This window comes from Gastrolobium bilobum, unplaced genomic scaffold (assembly GCF_033153095.1).
Source record: "Gastrolobium bilobum isolate Gb01-03AN ecotype WA unplaced genomic scaffold, APGP_CSIRO_Gbil_v1 utg25868, whole genome shotgun sequence".
Classification (NCBI taxonomy): Eukaryota; Viridiplantae; Streptophyta; class Magnoliopsida; order Fabales; family Fabaceae; genus Gastrolobium; species Gastrolobium bilobum.
In genome coordinates, this window is record NW_026898426.1 from 315,277 (window position 1) to 324,018 (window position 8,742).

Below are 8,742 nucleotides of genomic sequence, written 5' to 3' on the forward strand. Positions count from 1 at the left end.
CTTGATTTTATGAATATATTGTATTAATATTGGTATGCGGTTAATGGGTGCCGGATTACCTTTAATTATCAAATGTCTGTGACGTGCATTTTAAAGCATGCTTCTGTGAATTTGAGGGGAGCAATTTTGTTTCTTTTGATGTATGCTAGATAAACAAATGTGATAGTTTAAACTACAATTTCACAGCACTGACCTGTCTCTTGTCACTATTGTATTTGTACGGCAGAATTAAGTTATTTTTTATCCACTTTTTTTTTGTCTATACTGTATGTTGGAAGTCTCACTTTGAATTACGCTTGCACCAATTCTTCTGTACCATTGTGAAAAAGAGAAAAGGAAAGAAAATGAATATTTAAAAAATGGACAAGTGGCCGTTAGATTATATGCAAAACAACTTGTTTGACTTTCGGCTAAATAATGGAGCATAAGGATGCAGTTCCACAATATGTTGATGCATGTGTAATCAGACAGCCCCTCAGACCCCCCACAACTATAGCTTTATTTTAAATATTCCATGAATCTATATCTTTTATTCCACACTATTGGTTATTCTGACATTAGGTGTGAATAATTAAACAAGAGAAACTGTTGGACTTTAAACAAAAAGCCTTGCTGTAACTGAAGTTGTGATTACAATGGCAACCAACTTCGTTTATACCACATTAGGTTCCTTGTATTGGATAGGCGGTGTGCTTTTAGTCTCGGAAGATTTCAATTCCAAAAAAGTGCAAAGGGCTGCTTTGACAACTACTTTGATAAAGGAAAGATGTCATGGTTTACATGATTTTCATTCTTCACAATTATCCTTTCTTAAACTATATGTACTCTTAATTTAGAAGAGATAAATCACTAGTGTTGGGGTCTTCTTGTCATAGAGAAACTAATTTAAAAAAAAAAAGAAAAGAAAAGAAACAACAACAGAAAAGCCAAGAAAATGAACCAAACTAGTTTCAGGAAACTGAATGCCTCCTATTTCTGGATGGGGTAGATTTGGCTTCTTCTGGGTTAGCAGAACCAATACTCTCCGATGAGTCTGAGCCACTATTTTCTCCCTGTCCCCCTTTGCTGGCCCAGAGCTTTATGAAGGACTTCTTTGACTTGAGCAACCCTTTCATCTTGCCAATGACAACCTTGTCCATGCTGGGTTTCATGTCTCCATCTTTGTCACTGCTTCCAACTCCATTACTCAGCCTCAATGATGCAAGTTCCTTTCTTAATGCCTTCAGCTCCTCAGCTGTGGCCACAGCATCCGCGTCATCTTCAGGGTTAGTTGTCCCTGACCTTGAGCTACCATTGGATCCATTGTTCAAATCCTTGATTCCTTTAGGTATGTCAGGAGTGCTAGTACCTGATGATGCAGTTGTCCTCACCTGCTCAAAATATAGTACCTGCACAACTACACGCAATGGTAGCCTCTCATTTTGCACTGCATGCATGCATGCATCAACTGATAGCTTTCTGCAATCCATCAGTTTGCATATCCTCTTCCTTTCACCTTTGCTGATCCCAGGGTGTTCCTGTAGCGTGTCAAGCAAGAGAAAATAGATGGAATGCATCAGTTACCTCCACATACAACTTTCTAAAAGGGCATCAGACAGCAAACGCTAGTGGTGAAGCTAAAAGTATTACTGGATATTGAGCTTAGAATTTTAATGCACTAAAAATAAAATAGTAGGAGCATATTTTACCAAATATATAATGAAATTTGCAAGTCGAGTCAAAGAATTATCTTCTCAAGAACAACTAGTTACCTTCAGATATGTGTCAATAGCCCTGTAAAGGCCATCATGAGCAGGACGAGAGATGCTAGACACTAACTCAGCAAGATTAACAAAATCTGACAAAGGTAAATTGGGATCCTTTGCAATTTCGGCAAGGTATCCATCTATGAGTTTTGCAACCATCAACTTGGAAGCATCTGATAAAATTCCTGGCTTTCTTATCCCATCATGTTCACCACCCGCAACTGATTCAATATCAGCATTGTGATCTTTCATAAAAAATTCTCTAACAATTTTCTGTACTATACTAACATCATAGATTGTAGTCTCCCCATCTGGCCCTGAAATCAAAATATCACTTACAGAAGCCTCCTCCAGTTGGTGCCCAATTCTCTTTACCAGCTCTTCTTTAGTCCTATCACCTGATTCTACAAAAATGGCAGCTTTCAATAATTTGAGTAAGAACCTACAAGAAACACCGCCTTTCTCAGCAGGCAACAACCACACAATAGTTTCAACTATTAAACGATGCTTTGACAAATCCCCGCATTGGATCATACCCTTGCTGAAATTTGGCAATCTTCTGTAAGCATAAGCTTTCAAAGCTTCGCCAATTACTTCATTAGATTGAACTTCCTTGGTTTTAATATTTGAAATTACAGACTTGTACAAATCAACTTCAAGCTCACACAAATCTTCAACCCACCAATCTTTTGGCACCAGTCGAGTCCTGACTCCAATCTGGTTTGAATCAATCCCATTTTCCTCTGGAAGCTTTTTCCGGTTATAGGTGTATGACCAATCAACTTTGGATACATCAACACATGCCTTATTTGCTATAGATTCAATGCAATGACTGACCACCTTTAGGTCCTCAGCCAAGGGTAACATAGACTTCGAAGTCTGAAGAAGGATGATTGAATCCTTCCAACTCCGGAAAATGCTAGAGCTGAGGAAAACATCAACCTTGTAAATGAGGTTCCCTTTCTCAATGGTCTCATGCATTCCAAGGTACTCAGCTGCACATCGAGTTGCAATTACGTTGTAAGCATTGAGGGTAACAGTCATGCCATAGCAAAATTTAGCACATATCTCAAAGGCATTTGCACCACCAGGAATGTCAGAAATTTGAACTTCATCTGTGTTTTCTTCATTACTGAGGGAGATCAACTTCTGTAAGTGAGAACTCTTTGATAGAAGAGGAAACTACACATAGAACGATTTACTGTATCAGTAACATAAAATGAAAACTTGTAGCCAAATTGATTAAGCTGTTTATTTACAACTAACATGAGCCCAGTTTCCCCAACCGCTACAATGATTTTCATATTTTCCCTAAATCTAACGAATTTATTTCGGTGCATATCTAACCAAATTTAAACTCATTCCAAATGAAACTCGAAATTGATCAATTCAGCCTTTGACAATTGAGTTAATATAGTCCAATAACAGCCCTTACAAGTTCTGCTCCCTATCAAGGTCATGCATTAATGACTCACTTTCATCAAAGAGCAATGGTAATGTAGACAATTAGTTGATCTATTGAGATTTTTGTCACATGGGTTTGCCAACGTGTGCCCTTTAAGGAATAAAGAATAGAACCAATTAAATGGAAAAAATAAATAAATAAATGTCTTGAAAATCCAAAAAGCACAAGTGTGCCCTGAGGGAAAAGAGTATCAAAGAATGAATCATCCTTAACCCTTGATACCTTAATGTATAGGTGGGGGGGATGAAAGTATGAATTTCTGACAGTAACTGTGCAGAAATTTCCATAAATAATTGAGACTTATAGAAATTATTAAAAGCCAATATGGAAAATCTTAGTTGGTGAGAAGATATGTTAACTGGGTTGAAGAATACCTTATGTAAATAAAACTTTATATCCCCTACGCTAACAACGACATCTGATGCCAATTCACTTGCCACATACCTGCAAATGAAATGCATCACGTTAAGAACTGTCTGAAAATAGGGTACATAAGATGAAAAACAGACATATAAAGGGCAGAATCAAGCATGGCAGTAGGTCAAGAAAAAAATGATTGAGAATCTAAAAATTAAAACTTTTCTTAAATTTCTTCTACACTTTATTTAAATGTCTTATTCAGCATCACAAGTGGATAGAATACACTCAACTAGTGGTTTGTGGGCACAAAAGGACAGAGGAGAAAAAGTATAGGAAAATTATTTGTTCTGATGTTCAATTTCCAGGCTCAACATGATTGAAATCTTATTGTATGCATTTTTTACATGAACCATAATTATCAATCTAAAACCTCTGTTTCTAAAGAGAATATTCAACTAATATATAATGGCTTCTGAATGCTTGTTTAGCAACACAATGAATACTTTCCAAATTCCTTCTTCTCAAATCCCTATCCCTATATGGGTTCAGCATTAAAGCAAATTAGCTTCTTTCTTGAGTTACTGCTGTCCTAGGGCAAAGAATCAAAAAATTAGCAAAGAATCAGGCTAATTTTCTGGATACTTGATGCAGTTATGTAGCAAAAGATGTTGTGCACTGTAGACAAGACTGGAAGTTATTAGGATGCGTGGGATATTGATCAAGTCTGTTTCTGTTCTGCCAAAAATTAACATCTAAAGTTTGATTGATATGAATCAGTATTTTAAAACGGGTTTGAAACAATGTAAGACTAATGAAAAGTGATAATGGAAACTGGGACAGATAGCCAATATGTTATAAAACTAACATTTCTACATATGATTATGCCCAAGAATACAGCTCCAGAGAAAATAGAAAATCAAGTAGATATAGTTAAGTTCTTTCACATCGGTCACATAAAAGATACTTCGAATAAATAATAGATGTATACTAGTGTGGAATAACAAATCACTAACAAAACAGTAGTTAAGGATTAGGGGAAAAATCAATGAAAATAAATAAAAGGACAAAATGTAAACAAGACTAATTTCCATTATGAACAGTTGAGTCCTGGCTAGGGTGGCAAAATGTGCAGCCATCAAAGGATTGCCATAGCCCATAGGCCAAGAGCTTTGCCTATTAGGTGCAGGCCAGCGACAACAATGGTTATATTCAGATATCTAACAAGCTACATTTCCCAGCATTTATCTTTGTGCATCTCTTTCATTCTTACCAATCATTATATAGTTACCAGCAGCCAACATGGAAGGTGGAAACCATTCAGAAATAAGAAGAGGAAAAGACTCAAGGTTTTGTCCCCAACCAAAGAAAGGAAGAAGAAGAAGAAGAAAAAAAAGGAATCAAACAGAAAACCTTTATCACCAAAACGCAACTGGAAGAATGCAGTACATACAGTACATAAATTATAGGAACTGATGAATAGAAACTACTGAGAGAACGAATATCATGTTTATGTAAATTTATTATACTAGTGGGGAAAAAAGGGACAAAGATCAACACATCATCTCATCAAATGTAATTCGCATCACAGCTAATCAGCAAACTAGAAATAAACAGCAATGCGTATATTAATGAAAATGTACAATCTCACCTAACATAGTTCCCATCAGTCAGAAATGTATCTGGCTTGGAACCAAGTTTCATGAACTTCATCTTGACAATCTAAGATCTGCTTCCCTCTCAGATGATGATGACGAAGGGAAAAAGAGAGAGAGAGAGAGAGAGCACTTCACCACTACTCAATAGCTGATTGCTAAATCCAATAAGTCATAGTTAGCCTGAGAGTTGTATGAAAATTTCCCAGAAAAGTAAAGAGAAGAGGCCCCACTTGTGAGGACCAACTCACACTGAAATGTATCCAAGTTTCTTGGCTTTAAGAGAGAAAAGAAAGGTTTCTAGACGAGCAAAGTTAAATACTACAGAGTATGACCGAATCTTGACAGCAAACAAGGCAGAAGCTGAATGTGTGTGTGTGTGTGAGAGAGAGAGAGAGAGAGAGGAAAGAGAGAGTCCAATTTTTTAAGCAAAGGTTCTCTTAAATGGGAAGAGACCCCAACAAGAGATTGTTTCCTTGGTCGACGGCAAAGCCCACGGAGCCCGGGCGCACCAAGTAAGCTCAGGGGACATAGCCAACAGTGTAGTAACACTAAACAATTCTCAAATCAGAGACACACCACACACTAATCTGACTCCACCTCACTTTCCCATATTTCTTTATCTCTCACTTTCTGATAACACTGTTTTCTTTGTTTTTTAAAGCCAATAAAGATTCATACCACCAAGACAACCCCTCTAGTGGCTACAAAGCTCCAAGTTCCAAATCCAACACGTATATATATCTATCTATATTTCTAATGCTTTTTCTTCTTCTTCTTCTTTTTTTCAACCTTTTTCTTTACCGTTGAAGTTTGAAAACCTGCAACCGAAAACAGCATCTCGGTATCAGTTGAAAAAACCACCAAAACTGTAGACAGCAAGCATCTTTTGCCAAGTATGGAATAAATGAAGAAGATCACAAATATGGAGTTATTATAGTAATGAAAAAATCATACATCAGCTACTTGCAAGAATATATCATAAACAAACTTAGAACTCAAATCGGAGGAATCCATCAGAATGTATCACGGAAATCTAGTAAAATAATGAAGGCAAGATCATAACTTTATGCTGGCTGGTGTGAAACTCTCAACCCCACATGAAGAAATATGCCTTAGATCAACTAGCAAATCAAAAATAACAAGTACCATAGTTCACTCCCCGTGTAGTTCCCAACAAAACCCAAGACCCATTTATCAAAAAAACAAAAAAAAATCCAATATCCACTCCCTTGTGAAGTTTAGAGCTAAGAAAAGCCATTGCTGAGGGGAAAACAATAAAATAATATCACAACACAACCATGAAAGTACTGAAGGTAAAACAAAAACATTAAAAGGAGTAAAAAGAGAGAGAGGTAAGAATGGTAAACAAATATTGACCTAAGATCTTATATCACCACAGTGCAAAGAGAATCACACACTCGGAGTTCACTAGAACATGGAAAACACAACTGCAACAATGTTGCTGCTGTGCATGACAGTGTATGCGTATCAAGTCAGGAGCACCGAAGAGTTTAAACTTAAGCCAGAAGAAGCTTTAAGAAAAAAGGAGCAAAATCCAAGTACAATAATAACACTCTTGAGGAACCAAAAGCACATAAAATGCCAAACTGTTAAGAAATGTTTTATGAGACTTGCAACCTTCAACATTACCACTTTTTTCTTTTCTTTGGCCTCCTTTGCTACACCTTCCTAATGCATTTTCCTCTTTAATTTCTGGTGAGAAAGTTAGTACAACACCATTCAATTTCTGGGCTACAGCAAGAGCACGTTGCTGAGTTATGCACGCCAAAACTGACACTTGAGCTTTTCTTTTTTGGTTCCCTTCATTAACGCGAACTCCTATATTAAATGGACCTCATTAAATGCCTCTGTTCTGATCAAAGCAGCCTAATCCTCTCCTCTCTACCCATTTTCATCATCATTCCAGTCTTTTTCCCTAGTGGCCAGTTGGCAAAAGCAATCTTTTGCTTTGTACGGATACTAAATCACAATTCTAAAGAAACTGGCTAGCTAAAAAGATAGGAGTGCCCAAGGGACGAGACTCCACTGAACTTGAAAAGTGTATAATGCACAGCCTATTTACATCACCCAAAAATTGGGTGGGAGTGCTCAAGGCACGAGAGCCCACTGGGCTTGAAGAGTAGACAATGCTCAAGGCACGAGAGGAGCTCACTGAGCTTGAAGAGTGGACAATGCACAGTCCCACCTACACCACCCAAAAACTCAAAGGGTGGGAGTGCTCAAGTCACGAGAGCCCACTAGGCTTGAAGAGTGGACAATGCACAGTTCCACCTATTTGTGCGAACAAAAAAATTATACTTGAAAGAAAGTGGAGGGCGGCGAGATTTAAACCCAGGACATGAGACTCTGATACCAACTAAAGAACCTTGGGATACACCACCCCAAAAGCTAGCTCAAAGGGTGGGTGGGAGTGCAAGACCTTATAAACTCCACATTATACAACCAATGTGGGACTATATATCTCAACAACAATAAATTGCTTTTTTTTAGTTTTATTTTTAAAGTATGGTTATATTTACAAACTCTTACAAAATTACAGTATATCTGACCGGTAATATATTTTTAAGTAGAGTATTACTGATCAAATATAGTATAGTTTGTAAATTTATAAAAAAAAAAAGTTTATCAATATAAACCTACTCATATAATTATTACTTATCGTTATATTTCTTTCATTTCACACGAGAAAATTAAGTTTTTACACACACAAAATAGAGATGGACCTCACTTTTATTTTATTTTTCTCTTCTCTAATTTGTGAGTTTTGCTTGTGATATTATTTTTACTACATGAGATAATTTTTATTATGTAACATCAGAAAATGATTTCCTTATTACTTATTGGAAAATGTACTTTTTATATTGGTGTAAAAAATAAAAAATATTTTTTTACAGTAACCGATGTTAATTATGTATTCCCATAAAACATAATTATAATCGGTTATTTTTCTGCAGAAAAAAAAAGATCTTGGATTATAATATACAGTTTCTCATAGATTTAAAGATCAAATCTTGATTAAGTTAAAGATTTAGTATTACTTAAAGTAACGCTCTTGGACAGATTTCTAACCTTTTAATTTTATGATAACTAAAGTCCTACAGGATTCCATGTTGAGGAGGACAAGATTACAAGGTGATTGTTTAATTAACTAGTTCCGAATTATTAAAAAGAATCGGTGACAAATATTTTATCTGGGAAACAAATAAACTCCAAGACTTCTTGTTAATGACAATAAAATTCCTACTAACTGGAGTATTGGGTAGAGTTCCCAACTTTAAGTAAATTGGTAAGCTATGATGCGCTTGGCAAGATTACTCAAGTGCTATTACACCTTTATTTTGATCATGTTGCTAATGATTTATATCACTCGAATAAGGTGATACATGCAAATGCAATTATACATGCAGGCTCAAAGCTGTTATAAGAAGGGTTGAAAATTCAGCAATATTCATTTAATTTATTTGTTCTCGTTTAAAGCCAACTGTGCTAGGATAAA

At 36.2% G+C, this 8,742-nt stretch overlaps 1 protein-coding gene across 1 annotated transcript; it reads right to left on the reverse strand.

The window, feature by feature from the left end:
* Positions 1-920: 920 nt before the first annotated feature.
* LOC133316208 (BTB/POZ domain-containing protein NPY2) lies at positions 921-5,280 on the reverse strand. The gene is made up of 4 exons (XM_061517932.1): positions 5,219-5,280; positions 3,585-3,654; positions 1,752-2,927; positions 921-1,517 (listed from the first exon to the last, which is right to left on the reverse strand). Exons 1-4 carry the CDS (start codon positions 5,278-5,280, stop codon positions 951-953), a joined length of 1,875 nt encoding a protein of 624 aa, XP_061373916.1. The 3' UTR covers positions 921-950.
* Positions 5,281-8,742: the final 3,462 nt, after the last annotated feature.